Raw genomic sequence first — 18255 nt, forward strand, 5'->3', positions numbered from 1 at the left:
TTTTCCAACAAGGTTGTGACAACTCCACAGAAACAGAATGCACAGAGGATCATTTCAGTAGAAAGACCGTACCGTTCCTGGCTTGAAGTGTACGGTGAATTAATCTGACATGAAGCGTCTGCTCTGACAAACTGTATCTGTGCTGTAGTGTTGCTGTCAACGCTTGGTGGTGAAAGACACCGAGTTGGATGGTGCACTACGAATGGAGCTCTTTGGTCGAGGACAATTTCAGAGAGAGACACCATGTCTACTGAATAAATGAACACTTCACCCTCCATTCAGAGTTTATTGGACTTTGATCTAAATGTGATGGTTAACTGTTTTCAAAAAATTGATTGGCTGCTTTAAATTTTTATCGCTATATCAAGATCTCTCAATGTTGTACCGACTTTCTTTCATTGTGACTGCATGAAAACTTGGTATCCACACAAAATACTCAGCTTCGTTGTGTAGTTGTTATTATATGCCACATGTTTGTGTGGGGTGAAACAATGGTGATTGATTATCAATTCATATACGTATTCAAGCAGAATAAAAACACTGGCAGCGGAGTAAAAATCTGCAGTGACAGAAAACTCTCCTCCTTCATCTTCTCCAGCATATGATCGTATGTGAGACTATGGGTGCGCTCTAGCTCAAAGCTGCATTGCAACGCTGAGTACTTGTACTAACTTGAAGAAGGGTGCGATCAGTCTCAGGGAAAGAAATGTGAGAATTAATAGGATGGTACGTTCAGGAGCCTGAAGGAGGGTGGGGACACGGCAGTTCTACTTCACGCCAGAGTGTCAAAACCTGACGATTTTACACACTGCTGAGCACCTTCCTGGGTTGTGTACGCGTTGTGACACGACGGAGAGAGAATGATTGCACTGACACGTGTACATTACATCAGCCAACTGGCGAAGGGTTGGGAGGTGCGATCGTGCTTCCTCTAGGTGTGTTAATAGCGTAGTGTGAGCCGCTGAACGGTGTAAGCGTCTCTACACAGCTGAGCCAGGGCTGTTCCGCTACCTCTTTCTGTCAAGGTGAAAGACAAATAAGTGACCATGTCGCTCCTCAAATCGCAGCTTGATTTCAAACTGAGAAACGGGATCGAAAAGACACAAAGTCAACAAATGTTTCACAATGTTTATTTATTCATCAAGAGAAGAGAACGCGCTTCCTTGTAGTGTCAAAGGTTTGTCGGTGCATAAATCGAATTTTGCGTCGGTCTGTGGAGTACTTTGACTTTCTCCGTGCGCTCTTTTGATGGCGAGGAGGTGTAATCATCTCTTTGCTGTCCGCGATCGACTGCATAGAGATTTGAAGTGTACAGACGATTCATTCCAGATCAAACGGATGCTTTTACGCACTTTGTATCTGTACGTTCGAGTTGTTGAACTTGTGTTATGGCGAATCTTGGTCCAAAGATAGACGATTTTACACACTGCTGAGCACCTTCCTGGGTTGTGTACGCGTTGTGACACGACGGAGAGAGAATCATTGCGCTGACACGTGTACATTACATCAGCCAACTGGCGAAGGGTTACGAGGTGCGATCGTGCTTCCTCTAGGTGTGTTAATAGCGTAGTGTGAGCCGCTGAACGGTGTAAGCGTCTCTACACAGCTGAGTCAGGGCTGTTCCCCTTCAGCAGAGTAGTGATGAAGAACTTAGCCAGCGTTTCTCTGTCACGGAGAAGGACAACAACGTGACCATGTCCCTCTTCAAATCGCAGCCTGATTTCGAACCGGGAAACATAATTACGAAGACATCTCAGTGTGTGCTGGAGCACAGCAACGATACCTCTCTTCACTTTGTCCATTGACAAATGTATGCTTATTTGATGGATGAACGATCGAGCTGGAGCGTTTAAAAGTATGCAATCTTTCAAATGTTTTCAGGATCCTGCTATGGATGCACCAAAGATAATGATTATCTGAGCGCTGCACTGAATGTTATATACCAGCCCATCGTCATGTAGGAGGGAGGTGCAGTGGGAGGGGCTACATGTCTCAAGGCACTCACAGGTTATTAGAATTACACAGTAAAAGTTTAAAGGCCTATACAGTGCTGGGATTTCTTGGGAGGAAAATTGACTGTAAAATAATGCTGATTTCCTGCCACCTAGTGTCACATTAGGCTTTTGCAGCCAGGGACAAGTCAGCCAGATCCCTCAAAGAACACGCTCTAATGGACTCAAAAGAGCACTGTTAAAAGCTCAGTTCTTAGTTAAACACGCACCATCAGGACCCACCAACCCTCCCCCTCCCTTATGTGAATCTGGTCGGAGCCTCTGTTCTGGCCGACTAACCCATTACCTGTGGCTAAACAACAGATTGTCTTTACTGAAAATATATCGAGCCTGAGCACCCTATCAAATGGTTTTTCTGTATAAATTCTTAGCAAAAGCAAATCCTCCTTTTTTTTGACAGTGATCAAATACATTTAACGTCCTATAAGCTAAGAACATGTTGGAAACAAACCCACATTGGTCCTTATTTATCATATTATACATATATTAAATACTATAAATATATCAAATATATATTATATTGTTGCTTTTTAAATCTCCGCTATGATTATTTTGATTTGTGTAGAGCAGTGATAATGACGAACACAAAGTTAATCCCTTCTTTCTTAAGGAATGACTGATAAGTCCCAGGTTGGTGCTCAGGCTTCCAAAACGATTACAAAATGATAAACTTTATTTAGGACTGGTGTCAGTGTTGTCCTGAACCTTCAGTAAAATCCATTTTTATATCCATCATCTATCATATTGCATCTATTATTATGTGTTTTATGAGGGCGGCGTTCTGATGAGAAGAGACTTGTTTTAGTTTTAGATGCATTTTCCGTTTTTCTTATGTGTTCCATGTTCCCAATCATCCATGTTTCAAATTCTCATGAAAGTAAAAAGCTGGCGTTAATTATGAATCAAATCTGATGTTACAACAGATTTTGGACTGGATTCTATGCAGCTGTTTTTTCAGCAGGTAAGTGCTTGAACTGCACATTGGTGGATTTGAGGGAAACACAAAGTTGTTTTGTGATGGCAGCTAGAAGCAGTGAGAACTAACTTGCTACTGTAATTACACTAAGATAGAGTACAGAAAATGATATGTTTTACAACGGGGGGCAAGAATATTTGCTATGCTCCCCTTTCTTCCTGATAAATAATTAATTTCATTTTCCTAAAAAAAAAGTAGGTAGAGGGGAGGGAGAGCACCAGAGGGAGAGAAATAGATAGAAAGAGACAACAAAACACACACCGGCGTGCCACAAACTGTACTAGTAGTGTAATTTGTTGGCTCCCAATTTAGAGGCCCCTCCAGTGGGTCACAAGATCTGAGGGGGGCCGAATTGATTAATGGGAAAACGAAAGTTGGTCGCTAACAACACACTGGTTTAAAACATGAGATCACAAACGGTTAAAAGGTTGTAAATGAGTGGTTGAATCTTTAGAAATATATTGTATTTTATAAACTCATTATGTTTTTTTTTAATGTAAAATATTCAGATAAGCAACTAGGAACTACACCTGTTAAATAAATATAGGGTAGTGAAAATAGCATGTTTGTGAAAAAACTATTGGATTGCAGAGCTTGTGTCTGGGGTCTTAAAGTGCTTCTGAGATATTAATGAGGATTTTTTTGTGCACAAAGACAGTGAACTCCTAGATGTAGTTTTAATATTGAGGTTGGGGACACATATTAAGCGTGGTGTCTGGGGGTCATCCCCTAGTAATCTCTGAGCATAAACACTTCATGTCTTGTATTCTGGAGTTTTCCGCCACCTAATGGTGGAAAATGTCTTAGTTTATTTAAACGAAAACACAAAAGTTTAGGTGACAGGTGACAATAAAAAAATATGAAAATATAATCGAATACAGGGCAGTAAGTATCTAATGCTGAATCAACCATGAAAGAAGGATTTTGTCTTCCGTCCTCTTTTGTGTCTATTGTTTGGAGAGGTAACCTCATTAAATCTGCATGTGGCACTGATTCACCTCAATGATAATATTCATTAATTTAAATTCATCTATTAACCCTTGAACTGTAATATGTGTTTCAGCAAGACATATGCCTGTGCTCTTTGAGAAATAGAAAAATACAGTTGTAATATTTTGGGGAAAAAATTGTGATATTACAAAATAAAGTCATGATTTAATGAATATAAAAGTCTAGCTGTCCTATAGTCTGCTGTGCCTGACTTGCTTCATTGCAGTTCTTCTTGCAGCCCAGTGTAAAAGAAATCAAGTTTGTTTTCATAAAAAAAAAAACAGACCAAATCTGTGAAGGGACTTTTATTTAGTATTTTGTTTTAACTAGTCCTCTGCAGTGCATATGATGTATATTTTTCTCTTGTGAGATTATAAAAGTGATTTGTTTCTCTTCCATGAGGTTATGGTGTGGGCTGAGTTATGCTGTGTCAAAAATCATTTTACATTTTCCAATCATCGTGATTTCATTTCTGTTTCTTTCACTCCTCACCGGTTCAGAACCGTCCGTCTGCGTCCCTACAGATTACAGAGACTGGATCATCCCACGATGAGAGGATCAGTCAATGAGGGCGGGCTGGTGCATGTGGACGTCTCATATAGGGACGGAGTCTATCCTTCCCTTTATGATGTGGATACTTCTGATGAACCAAAGCCCGGAAGCCACAAAAAAGATCACAACTAAATAATGATCAAATAAGATCACATCTGTAAATAATACTGTAGTTTAAGTATTAAGTTAAATTAAATGTAAGTATAGTAAATTAAGTTTAATTTAATTTAAGTATCGTATTTTGAATTGAAGTAGCTCTAGCTGTCAGTATTTCTTACTGCCTCTTTCACTCTGCTGCAGATCTAACTTCTACTTCCAGCCTATCTGCTGCCTCCACCCTCTGACAGCAGCTTTTATCAACCAACTGCTGCCTCATGCTCCAACTGCAGATGCTGGAAGTCATTTCTTACAGCTTCTAAAATAGCCTCTCACAGCCACTGTAAGATTTAAGATTTAACACCTCCATAGTTCAGAAGCTGTCTGCTGCACTAGCCTCCACCTGTAGACGTCAGACAGCTGCAGACAAATGCTCGAAATACAACCTACACGGGCAACATTCCACCGGCTGCACCACCTGCAACCTAGGCCCACCTCCAACTACAACCTCTGCCAGAAACCTGCAGCTGCAGCCTCCACCTGCAATTTCTTGCATTCTGCTGTGGCCGAACCTCCACCTGTACGACCATCGAGCAACCTGCACCGTTATGACACATGTCATGTGTATTAATAGCATTACTGGGCTGATATATCAAAGCTGCATTACTGTTTACAATCTGTTTATACCATCCTCCATAAGCATACTAACTGAGTTGCTGAACTCCATAATACCCTGGACACAGATGGAAACAGAAACAGCAGAATCACGGATATTTAATGTCCCTAGCATTCATTTAGGCTGGGGAGTAGTGGAGAGCAAGGTTGTTCTCCAATCAGAGGGTCGGTGGTTCAATACCCGGCTTTGGCAGTCGATGTGTCCTTGGGCAAGACACTTAACCCCAAGTTGCTCCTGAAGGCTTGCCATCGGTGTGGACTGGATGATGAATGTTAGTTAGAGTCTGATGGTGGCACCTTGATGGTAGCCTGTCATCAGTGTGTGAATGGGTGAATGATATGTAATATACTACAGACTGTAAGTCGCTTTGGATAAAAGCGTCTGCTAAATGACTGTAATGTAATGATATATCAAAGCTGCATTACTGTTTACAATCTGTTTATACCATCCTCCATAAGCATACTAACTGAGTTGCTGAACTCCATAATACCCTGGACACAGATGGAAACAGAAACAGCAGAATCACGGATATTTAATGTCCCTTACTAGCATTCATTTATTAACAATGTCTTGCAATATTATTATTAGGCGTTTTTTCTGTTTGCATCCTACCTTTGAAATGTTATTATTAAAATAACTTTAAGTCAAATCAAACAGGATTCACAGTTGTGAACTCTAAAGTGATTCATAAAAATCTCCTGCAGCCAGCCTCCTCCTCCTCCTCCTCCTCCTCCTCCTCCTCCTCGGCTGCTTCAGCACCTCGGACAGCGAACCCCCTCCGATAGGCTGCGGCCCGTCGGCGGCCAATGGCTTCAGCCGCGTTGCTGTGACAGCGACGACCAGCAGCCTCAGCATCAGCATCCAGCATCCAGCATCCCGGCGAGCAGCCAATGAGAAGGCGCCGTTTCTCTCCCAACATCCAACCCCGAATAACTGCAGATGCCCGCATCAAAGCAACGGGTCTCCCTCTCTCTCTCTCTCTCTCTCTATCTGGCAGGTTTACATAGCTGAGGGTATAAGCTGCTGTCTATTTTTGGAATACATAGTGGCCATTTTTCTTCTCCTTCTCCCTCGCTCTCTCAATGTGTTGATGAAGAGCGATATGTGCTGTTTTTTATTCACGTCTGATGGAGGTTTGTCCAAGCATGCGAGCATCCTAGCGGGACATTCATAAGTTGTTTTTTTTCCCGTTTCTCAATGGAAGACATCTTCCTGCTCGCTGCGAGCGAAGGCGTCAAGTGCATTTCGCATTTGCTCCGCATCTGCATTCCCATCGACGAGCCGAAGGGCTTTCTATAGAAGCAGCCCACCGGGAGACAAACCTGCCCGGACAGCTTGAGTTTATCGGTGTGGGAACCGAGCAGAACGGATGGAAAGCTTTTTTTTCTCCACGTTTTGACCGCGTTTGCCCAGCAGAAAGGGGGGGCCAAGGTGTGATGCATGGATCTCACAAGACCAGTCGATTAATTAGAAGGTAGGACTATACAAAGGATTGTTTTTTTTGTTTTTTTCCCCATTTTTCCAGCTTTCAAATGATTAAACATAAAACAACCAAATGAGAAGTCCCAACAAAATGCTTATAAGCCAACAAAATACACTCCATTCTTCATATTTAGATTATTCATGTTGCTCAAAAACAGATCATACAAACAATAAAGACATCAGCATCATATTTCTTGTGTTGAGGTTGTGGGTGTGTGAGAGCACAGCCCTATAAGCCGATGGTGCTGAAGCTGCCTTGTGTTGTTGGGCTGTTTTCAAGGCTTCCATTTTGAAGCTAAGATGGATGCTTGCGCACATTTCTTTCCCATGCCTCTGTGGCCTTATCTTGCTTCTTATATAATACTGATGGACACTGGAGCGACTGCAGCCCCCAGTGCTGTATTGCAAATTTCCCCGCTGCGGGACTAATAAAGGATTATCTTATCTTATCTTAAGCTATACAAAGGGCCCCGTGCACACTATTATGATTCAAGCCCTAGTCATTTACTGCCACATAGAGATTTGACATTGGACAACATCAACACACATAATACCCAGCAATCATCATTGCATATCTGTTTATGACAAAAATCCCAAAGAAACAAATGTAATTTCATTGAATATACATATTTTTATAGTTTATTTATAGTTTTATAGCATATGTAGAATAAGTGAATAATTCTGTTATGGATATTTACTCAGTACTTTACCTTCCCAGCAATATTGACCCTTCAAAATTGAGAAACATGATAGATCTGGTCTTACCTTTTTAAGGGATATATATCAATGCACTATTACTGTATATGTCCCTCTCATGCCAGAATACGCGGTCATGAACAGCAACATAAATGCTTAATGTATAAAGATAACAGCACCTATGTTTAATCACAGACTCTAAGGCTTGAATGGAAATTAATTTCATGGTTGCTGAGGATGATTTTGCTAAAGAGCAGGGGCATGTTTTTCTACTTTAAGCATTTATTACGCTGGTGCTTGGATTTGTACATTACTACCATGAAGGAATGCCATGAAATTATGTAGCTCTAGACTTGATAGTAAATTGTGTCAGGTTGAGAGACAAAACACAATAAAACTAATTTCGCCAATGTTCTATTAATTCATGTTTAATTATAGGTAAATGGTTAAGTATTTTTGTAAAATTCAAGTCATTTACCTTTTAAAATCTTGAAAGGTTCCTCTGAATCACTCCCTAAAAAGAAGCCAAGCAAAAACAGTGGTTTGAAAACTTACCTCAAGGTCCACTTGTAGCTTTCTGCTGGGCTTTCATCCAAATTTCATGGACTTGTCTTCTGATGAAGAACATAAGATTTGCTCGAAAGCTCTGGAAAAAGCTACCGTAATGAGAGGACCTTGATTAGTTTTCTAAGGCTGTTGAAGACTCCGGTGTGAAAGCTTGTTGATGGCCTTAGAAACAGCAGCTTGATCAAATATTCTAACAGATCTTAGCTTTTTCTAGAGCTTTCAACTCTATCTCACCCTCTTCCTCATTAGATGGAGTTTGAACAGCTGTCATGGTGACTAGTTTACAGCAACAGTTACATAAAAGTAGCAATCTCCATGACAACTGATTAAACTCAGTCTGCTGAGGAAGACAAAGAGATGCACTTAACATTTCAGGAAAAGTCTATTAAGTGGAAAATCGTTTTGGTCATTATTTATAAAGTGTTTGTTGTTGATGTGTTGATTTTGCGTTGTTTACTAGATGTAATTTAACTAATATTTCCACACCTTCTTGTTTTTGGCTCTCAGGTTCGACTTCCTCTAGAAGTGAGACACTTTGGTCCTCTCAAAGCTCTTTGTCTATACCAGTCAAAGAGCTTTCCCCCCGCTGCTTCCCACTCCATCTTTTTTCCATCTCACTGCTACCCCTTGTGCAGACACCATGGGTACGGTGCTGTCTCTATCTCCCAGCTACCGCAAGGCTGTGCTGTTTGAGGATGGCCCTGCCACGGTAGGCCACTATACGGCAGTGCAGAACAGCAAGAATGCCAAGGATGCCGCCGCAGCAGCTGGGAAATCCCTCAAACGCCCCTCCATCATCAGTGTGTTGCCATGGAAGCGCATTGTGGCTGTATCGGCGAAAAGAAAGGGCTCCAAAAAGTTGCAGGCTGAAGGCGGGGATGGAGGGAAAGGGAGCTCTCCTGATGGCCATGCCTTGGCCACGTCCAACTCAGCATCCAATAGCCTGAAGCTGAAGAAGTCTCAGTCCTGTGCTAACCTTTCATCTTACTCCTCTAGCCTGGACCCCTCGGTCACTACCACCACTACCTCCTCCCAGCTGCCAATCTCCAAGACCTTGGCTAGCGTAGCTACTGTTGCTGCCAAAAAGAATTCCCTCACAAGTTCCGGGATTCAGCCGTTGACTGCAACTGGCACACCAAAGCGTGTCATTGTCCAGGTAATATTAACCGTTTCGCATTTTGTACTCAAAAGTTGTCACTAATTGAGTGTGTTGTTGCCTCATTTCACTTAATCCTTTCCCCATTCCTCTTTCCTTCTCTTTTTGCAACCCAGGCTTCCACCAGCGAACTGATGCGCAGCCTGGGTGAGTTCCTGTGCCGTCGGTGCTTACAGACTGAAGCGTCTATCCCCAACAGATCCGGTGCTGTGGCTGCGCAGCGTCGACCGCTCCCTCCTCCTGCAGGGCTGGCAGGATCAGGGCTTCATCACTCCGGCCAATGTGGTCTTCCTCTACATGCTGTGCCGCGATGTGGTCTCATCTGAGGTGGCTTCAGAGCGTGAGCTGCAGGCTTCACTGCTCACCTGTCTCTACCTGTCCTATTCCTACATGGGCAACGAGATCTCCTACCCGCTGAAGCCCTTCCTGGTCGAGGCGGAGAAGGAAGCCTTCTGGGACCGCTGCCTTGAGATCATCAACCGCATGAGCGGCAAGATGCTCCAGATCAACACCGACCCGCACTTCTTTACCCAGGTGTTTGCCGACCTGAAGAACGAGAGCAAGAAAGAGGAGGAGAAGACCAAACTCCTCATAGGCCTTGACCGATAAGAGGGAGCAGGAAGGGGGGGGCGGAAGGATGGGTGGCTAGAAGATTGACAGAGTTAGTAGGTTGAGGATGGTTGGTATAAAGGAAATGCAGCGTAGCGACACCTTGGAGCAGTTTTGTTGTCTGGTGTCTCTATTAGTTTATTATTAACCAAATGTTCCTGTTTTGTTACCAAGAACAAAGAGCTTTTGGGATTCATCACAGCGTTTAAATCATTTGAGTTCGGTAAGGATCTAAACAGAGGCAGTACCCTTTTACCACAAAAGGCAAATTAAATCTGGGTTTCTGTGTGGTAATAACCACATTATTGGTCATGATTGGATCTGAAAAACTAACAGGCTACTTGTTGATATCCAATGCCTGGATCGCTCGGATCAGTTTGTGACAATAACAAGCTTTAAGGTAGAGATATAATCTTTGGACAGACGTTTTTTCAAAGGTCCGGCCAGCAGGGTTGGTGACATTACCAGGTCGTGAGAAAGAGATATCTGTAATTTTCATCTCTTGCCTCAGGCTCAGAGACCTGCATCCGTCTGACCCGTACCTTGTTTCAGTGAGATAAGAAATGCAATCTGATACTCCCATTGAAGTATTTTTCTGTCTTTTGATAAAAAAGAATGGGTTTAGAAACACCTGGCAACACTGCTTTACTAATTAAGGGTGAATATAATAAATACACAGATAAAGTGTATTGATAGGGTGATATTCTGTGATAGCATCCAGGCTCTTCCGCTATAGAGAAATGTCACGGTGATGAAAACCAAGAACCACCTTGCATGAGGTCACTTCATTTGTCCTTGCACATGACCACCTGCTTATTGCCAACTCCACTTTACCTTATTCCTATTATCGTTAGTCCTGCCCAAACTTATTGCACTCACCAACACTAGCTGCCAGCTCCACTGTTGAACCTGTAAGAGCATTCAATGAAACCACAACATGAATGAGCTAGAATCAACCACAACACAGTCTTCAAAACCTGCCAGACTGTGAAATGGCCTAATCGTACTGTAGTGGTTAAATTCATCCACATCTTACGTAAAGCACTGTGCTTTCAAGGGAACATTTGTTGATCCAGTCAAATCTGCTATGAATTGGGAGATCAGCTATTTATTTTTTAAGAGTATAAAATGCTAACACACTGGGCACAGATTAATAATCGTTAAACAAGCCCTTCCGTAAAATGTTTACATTTACAAAAATATGGGAGAATGCAATACTGACCCCTCAATGGCATATTTTACTCAGAGAATTATTTCTTTCATTCCTGTTCCTCCCCTGCACTTTCTCCTGCAGTCCACATTGGTGCTGTCCTGAGTGACCAGAGGGAAAAGTTTGACTGAATAAAAGAACAAAGAAAGAACGAAGAAAGATAAACCCTTCGCTCATCTTATATTCTCCATACTATATGAATGATTGGTGCTGCTGGGTCGTCGAGGAGTAGAGTAGATCATGTGATCCGTCTCAACCAATGACCAGACACGTCAATATGAAAGAAGATGTGACTATATTCCAGGTGTGTTTGGGCAGAAGCTACAAGTGTAGATGTGACTTTTTACTTCCAAAACAACGCTTTGATGTTGCTGCGGCCACTCAGCTCGAGGGACCTCCTCTGCTGTTTGAAGTGTCGCCTCCCCCTCCTCTTTCCTCTCCCCTCTTTCCTCTCTCCTCTTTCCTCTGCTCATTACTCTTCAAACAAACTGAAACAACACAGATTCTCTCTCTCTGTCCACCTGCTCCAGTCTGGTCTGAACCGGTCCTGTCCAGTCTGGTGAGGGCCAGTCCAATCCAGGTGTCCCATATTTAGAGACTCTCTGGTCTGCTGATCAGACGGTTTAGTTATTCACAGAGTTGTTTGACATGCATGAGTGCTTCTATAGGTTTCCTAGCATGCTACTTTGTTTTGGGCACACCGCACCTGTTGTTACGAAAGAGACTGAGAGGTCGCCACGCTGAACTGCTGAAAGCTAGACTCAGTGATGTGACGTCCAGGCAACTCAGCGCAAGGACTGTCTAATGAAGGAGATGTGTGAAAGGCTGGTTGTATCCTTGCCTATGCTGCACATGCAGCAATAAAGGCAAGTCCAAGCATCAATCCTTCAGCTGGATTTTTGCTGTTCTTGGTTCCATGGTGCTTAGGGGTCTTAAAGACTCCCTCTCAGATTTGATGGTTCCCCCCATTCAGAACCAGTAATAGCCTCCAAAACTCCCAAACCCATGCAGGTGTCAGTCAGTTTGAGTTGATATTTAAGGGGTACTACAGCAATTCAGTTTTGCAGTTCAATAAACTTGGAGGCTTCACAGGAGACAAAGTATAAAAGAATGATCAAAATTGAAGCACCAGATGCCAAGATATCCTGACTTTAAACTCTAATATGGGTGAAGTTTCGAAAATGGTGGATCCTACATTTCCCATTATACAAACCCCACACCTCCAGTTTGTAACCATGGCTTTCAGTAAACATGTTTTAGGTCTCAAGCCTAGGGAGAGAAGGCCCCCTGTGACATCATTAGGGTTATTTTTTCAAAATTTGTAAAGCTCAAGACAATATCCAACTGTACTTTGTGGAAAATGTGGAAAATCAACTGAGTGCCTCAAGAGATTACTTGCCCTGATGACGTCACGTCACTGAGTCCAACTGAAAGCCAACAAACTGTCTTCAAGTTTAGAAAAGCTCTGCCTTCTCAAACAGGGCAGAGATCTTGTGCCATATCATTCTAAAGACTAATTATTTCATACAACAAAACCTACAAAACACACTAAGAAACATGAGCCAACTCCAAGTGTCCGACTGCTGAACAAGAAAAGACTATCGCGGAATCATGAATATGTTTTTTCTCAATGTTGCTATGTCATGCATCGAAGATGTTAGACCAGAAAAAAGGTACTTTTTTCAGATGGAAAGGAAGCAGAATTGAAATGGAAAGCTTGTGATTTTAACACACGGTGAAGTTTTATGTGTCACTTTGTAAAAATGTAAGCCAAAATTGGAGACATCCAAAGCTGGAGTGTTGCACACTCTGTTAGTGAATTTATAATTTATGGAAAAGAGATTTGGCCTGCTCTCTGATAAGAAAAACTGAAATTTTAATTTTAAAAAGCTTGTTAACAAAACAGAATGTGTTGCCTGTTTCCAGACTGGGTGTGTCCACAATACAGGTGATGTTTTAACTATCTCTGCGTTCTGTGTGCAGATGAAAACTGTCTGGGCTGCAGTAGGTACCATGCTGTAAAAAAAAAAATGTAGCCTTGATGCAGAGTCAGACCTCATGAGACAAATATGCACATGAAGAATGAATCGATGGCAAACAAGCTTGTTTACATGTCCTTCCTCCGAGCTGTTTCTGATTGGTTGAACAGTACACAAGTAGCATTCCTATGATGACTGTTGAATAATCATTTTATTTCTTAATTTGTACTTAAAGATTCCAAACTGTGGGTTGTTGGTTTAGCGGAGGTATATCACAGTGGGATATTTGCTTAACTGAAAGAAGTCACAGTGATAAACATCAACTTCTGTTTTGCTACAAGACAACGATTAGACTATCACCTAGATTTCTTTGTGGTAAATCTTAAGGCTCAATTGACCGTTAACTAGGCCCTTCCACATTTATTTACCGTTGCAACACTATAGGTCCTCAAGGTAGACAAAATATGTATTTTATAGCTTCTTCTTTCCAGCTGGCAAAGGTCGATTTGGCCGACTAATATGACAACTGTCGCTGGTAGACTTCATCAGATGTAGCTAGCTAACTAAGCTAACATTAGCTCTATGAGTTGGTTAAAAAAGTACATATGTGGCTCACCTTTAATTGTTTTTGGCTGACTCATTTAAAAATGTTGTAAAAGGACTCCTAAATATGCACTTGATGGCCACATAAATTATGTCATGATAAAAGATTGAAGCTAAAGCTATCAGGTCCAACGTTGATCCATGTAGAAGATGGGAAAATGTAAAAAACTGTATTGTTCTTGCATTGCAGTGTAGTTAGTTATTATTTTGTAATTACAATAAGGAAAAATGTAGGATTTGCCAGATTTATTTTCATCTTTAAGGTCACTTGACCAAAGTGTTTGCCAAAAAACATTATCTTCAATAACTTGCTTTATTTGCTGGAGTATAAACTGCTCCTTTCACTTTTGCTCTTACGGATTAGGTTTTGTAAAGAATAAAAGGACACCAGCCTCCAAACTCTTGAAAAAGGATTCAGCGAACGGTCAATTGTACAATTCCTATTAAATTCAAATTTGTCACCCTATCCTAGGTACACAACACACAGCCACAATAACCCCCAGAGTATTATGGTTTGATATTTCAATACAATGTGACGACGGCTTTTAACAGACAAGAGGAGAGATGAAGTATTTCGCTGTGAAACAAAAGAACTGATGAGCAAAATCCCCATGAGAGTTTTCACTATTTTTGCTTCGAGGGACAATAAAAAAAAATAGACAAGGATGCCAAGACAGGAGGCGAGGAAAGGAAACGTATCCTCTGAATGAACCTTCTCTTGAATCAGAGAGGATGCGGGATGACTAAACCCCCTCCTATACATGCTCTCATCATTGATCAACTCATAACCATGTGCCATATTTTATCTTGGAACACGTACAAGACAAAATACTTTCGTGTAACATATGAAAATTATGATAATGATGACGAAGTTATTATGGTTTTCCTTCCTTTTCATTTGTGAATCATGTTGTGCAAACAAGAATCTTTGTTGAACAAAAGTCAAGGCTACTAGTGTTACCAGAGTGCTGATGCTGCAGTCTGTTACTGTGGATGTATGAATATGTACGTGAGAAATAAGAATCATTTGATCAACTGTTACAGGTACTTTATATAAAAACATTTACAAGCATGGTGTTCCTTTTTTTTCAGGTCATGTGATTTTATAGATTGCTAAAGTGACAGTTCTTAGTCTGACCACAGCAAGGCAGCACTGAGTTGCTGAAGCGAAGCTGCAGGTGAGGCTGCTGGGGAGTTTATTTGGTTCAGGGATGAAGTGGTATTTGGGGAGTTTTTGAGAGCTCCTATCCGGGATGAAGCCCCATAATAGGCAGCGTTCTTATTGCTTGCTGACTCTCTAGCACCTAAGAGGATGTAGTGTCGATGTTATGACGCACCAAGAGAGCCATCAAGGGTAGATATAATTGTGCTGAAAGTTTATTACCAAGTGCTGCAAGGAGATGGCGTTCTATGAGAGCTTCGGGAAAAGTTGAACTCACAGCAGCCTTCCTGTATACTTATTATGAAATGTTTTTTCATAGATACTGTACTGATAATTATACATTTGTATGGACATAATGTATATATGTATGTGCCATTTAAAGCATACTCTTGATTTACTATTTCTTGTAAATCCTACAATATGCATTGTTGACATGTCTCTTACAGCTGTAATGCTCTAAGAGACACTGGATCTCAGATTCTAACTTATCTTATTATCGAGGCTATAACCAGGATATGAAATCAGCAAGTTGTTAAAAAATCCAATCGTTAAGGCTATAGTTTAAAAAAACTAATATCAGAAATCAAAATCAGAAATATTTTATTAATCAACGGGGGGGTTGATTATATTCTCATCATTATCTGATGAGAATATAAACAATGATAATTTTAAAAAAATGAGGAACGAGAAGATATGAAGAAATATGCAAATATGTGCATCACACACACATAAAATACATCACAGTATAACCACGGTGTCTATAAGCAAGCAAAACTATGATGATAGGAATGAAGTGGAGAATGAAGTGGAGAATTGTGACAGTATTCACACTGATAACATTAAAGGCTGCTGTCCATGGTGCTGAATTTGTTTCAAGGTCATCCCCTCTGGTCGGCGCTGCAATCTCATGTATGTTTTATTTCCCTGTGCATGGTGTTTGTTACTGTGTCACTGTATAGTCATCACATGGGAGCATGTAGCATATACAGCTGCTCCTTGTCTCAGCTGCATCTTATTACTGTACTGCAGCACAGAGCTCCTCAGATGGAGAGACAGTCTGTGCAGAGGGGGCGCTGTCCACGGTGCTGAAGCAGAGAACTACATTACATTACATTACATTACAGTCATTTAGCAGACGCTTTTATCCAAAGCGACTTACAGTCAGTAGTATGTTACATATCATTCACCCATTCACACACTGATGACAGGCTACCATCAAGGTGCCACCATCAGACTCTAACTAACATTCATCATCCAGTCCACACCGATGGCCTTCAGGAGCAACTTGGGGTTAAGTGTCTTGCCCAAGGACACATCGACTGCCAAAGCCGGGTATCGAACCACCGACCCTCTGATTAGAGAACTACCTTGCTCTCCAAAACCCCCAAATCTACTTAAATAAAAGATGTTGAGGGGGCACAATAAACACATTTTAATTCTAACAAACATTTTATGCTTTCAGTTGCATGATTCAAGTCAAGTTAGAAGGAATAACATAACCACATCTAGAGTCACAGTGGGCTTGAATCGTCAATGCAAAGAGGAGGGCAGTCCATGTGCATCGTGACGACATAAAGGCTCATGTACTGTAACAGTGACGTCACCCCCCCAATCCTCTCTAATCGGAGGACTTCCGCTCGTCTCAGCCAATCAGAGCGAGGTGCGCTGCAGCTTATAAACCCATCTGCTGCCGAGCCTTGTTTTCTATATCTCACCGTCCACCGTCCCTGCTGTCCTGTGAATCGTTGACCCACGCAGCTGCATCCCCGAAACCGTGAAGATGGCGGCCAGGGTAAGATGGACATTTTTTTTTTTTTTTTTATTCTATCCAAAAAATATGTAACATCCTCGTGTTTCAGTCAGGGGGGAAAATGAGAGGTAAGAAAAATGGCGTTGTCTCCATTCAAAAAAAAAAAAAAAAAAAAAAAAAAGACCAGTCTTGGTACCTTGATCGCATGAATGTCAACGCCACTGCAGGACATGGTGTTTATTTCACATCATGTTGCAGACCTGTGACCCTGACGTGTGCCAGGAGGGATCATTTCAGCCAGAACCGCACATTCTCTCTGGGAACATCTCTGGTTAATCCTGGGCTCTTGCTTGCCCTTGAGCTGAGGAGGCTGCGTGCAAAACGGCCACTTAAATGCGTGAGATGCGTGAGATGCGTGGCTCACCAGAGTGGAGGTTTTGCATGAGTTCTCTCGATGCGTTTTTATTACATTTGGCCAAAAACAATGAGTTGTGTTTGAGGTGCGCAGCTGGCTGGTGGATTGTGTGCGTAGGCTATTTGTTGGGGAGGCTGTGGCGTAGTGGAGAGCAAGGTAGTTCTTCTCCATCCTCCAATCAGAGGGTCGGTGGTTCGATACCTGGCTTTGGCAGTCGATGTGTCCTTGGGCAAGACACTTAACCCCAAGTTGCTCCTGAAGGCTTGCCATCGGTGTGGACTGGATGATGAATGTTAGTTAGTCTGATGGTTTAGGGGGTATGATTTAATTTTTGTTTCATATTTATTCTCATTATTATCTACCCAAGATCTTCCTTGTTGCCAGTGTTTTGGTACTTTTTGTAAAAAAGGAAAAAAAAAACGTTTAATGAAATCTTAAGTAAAGAGGTAAAAAATGAAACACCAAAGTATGGTTTACATTTTGTACTACCTTGTCATTTGCAAGTGCCTTCATCATTTCAAGTGTTGATTGTAGAAAGAAATGTTATGTCATCAGTGTGTGAATGATATGAATGGGTGAATGATATGTAATATAATACTGATTGTAAGTCGCTTTGGATAAATGACTGTAATGTAATGTAATGTAATGTAATGTTTCACTGGTGGTGGTGAACACGCAGTACAGGGGAGGATGATGTCAGAAAACCGGGGTCGACCCATCAATCTCATCTCCTCACGGAAAAGTAGCATCAACTGATTAAAAAATGCTGCATGAAGTGTAATGAGGCGAGCCAACAATTGAATTTGCTGCATCATGGTGTTTGTATTCCAGGTGGAGGCTTGCAGTGCATTTAGTAACCTGTTCATAGGTGGAGATGACTCACTCTTTCCTTTTATCATGTTTATATAAAACATATTTATTAGGAACAGCCCCTTGAGATGTACTATCTCGTTTTCAAGGCGGTTCTCAAAGCAGCATATGTAACCGCATCTTCAAAGGTTACATTTTGATTCTGATTTGTGAATCGTTGTGGTACCTGGACCGTAGTCGTGCCTCCTGCTGTGAGCCGACTGACACCCACTGCTACTTCCATTATTATTATTAATCACATTACTATCCCTATTTTCATGGCTATAATTCTACTGTAATAATTGCTGCTGTTATTATGAGTAGTCTTATTATATGAATCATTTATGTCATATACATTGAATGTGTTGTATCTCTGTTATGCTGCTCATTCTGGTCACATGTCATCTATTGCATTCTGTCCATCCTGGAGAAGGATCCCTCCTCTGTCGTTCTCCCAGAGGTTTCTTCCTTTTTT

At 41.6% G+C, this 18255-nt stretch overlaps 2 protein-coding genes across 4 annotated transcripts in view; both read left to right on the forward strand.

Annotated features, from left to right (window-relative positions):
• Positions 1-8687: 8687 nt before the first annotated feature.
• On the forward strand, positions 8688-9812 carry LOC129099034 (cyclin-dependent kinase 5 activator 1-like). Its single transcript, XM_054608195.1, is given in 3 exon segments — positions 8688-9203; positions 9320-9373; positions 9375-9812. Coding segments are annotated over 3 exon segments (1008 nt in total).
• A 6683-nt stretch (positions 9813-16495) lies between these two features.
• Positions 16496-18255, forward strand: part of nsfa (N-ethylmaleimide-sensitive factor a) — a 33901-nt gene continuing 32141 nt past the window's right edge. For all 3 annotated transcript variants that reach the window (XR_008531596.1, XM_054607507.1, XM_054607508.1), the window contains exon 1: positions 16496-16558. Coding sequence is in view for 2 of the 3 variants with exons in the window: in XM_054607507.1 (XP_054463482.1) it covers positions 16547-16558 (12 nt within the window). In the remaining variant the exon portion in view is untranslated. The remainder of the gene's footprint in view (positions 16559-18255) is intronic.

The sequence above is a fragment of the Anoplopoma fimbria genome, chromosome 11 (assembly GCF_027596085.1).
Source record: "Anoplopoma fimbria isolate UVic2021 breed Golden Eagle Sablefish chromosome 11, Afim_UVic_2022, whole genome shotgun sequence".
Classification (NCBI taxonomy): domain Eukaryota; kingdom Metazoa; phylum Chordata; class Actinopteri; order Perciformes; family Anoplopomatidae; genus Anoplopoma; species Anoplopoma fimbria.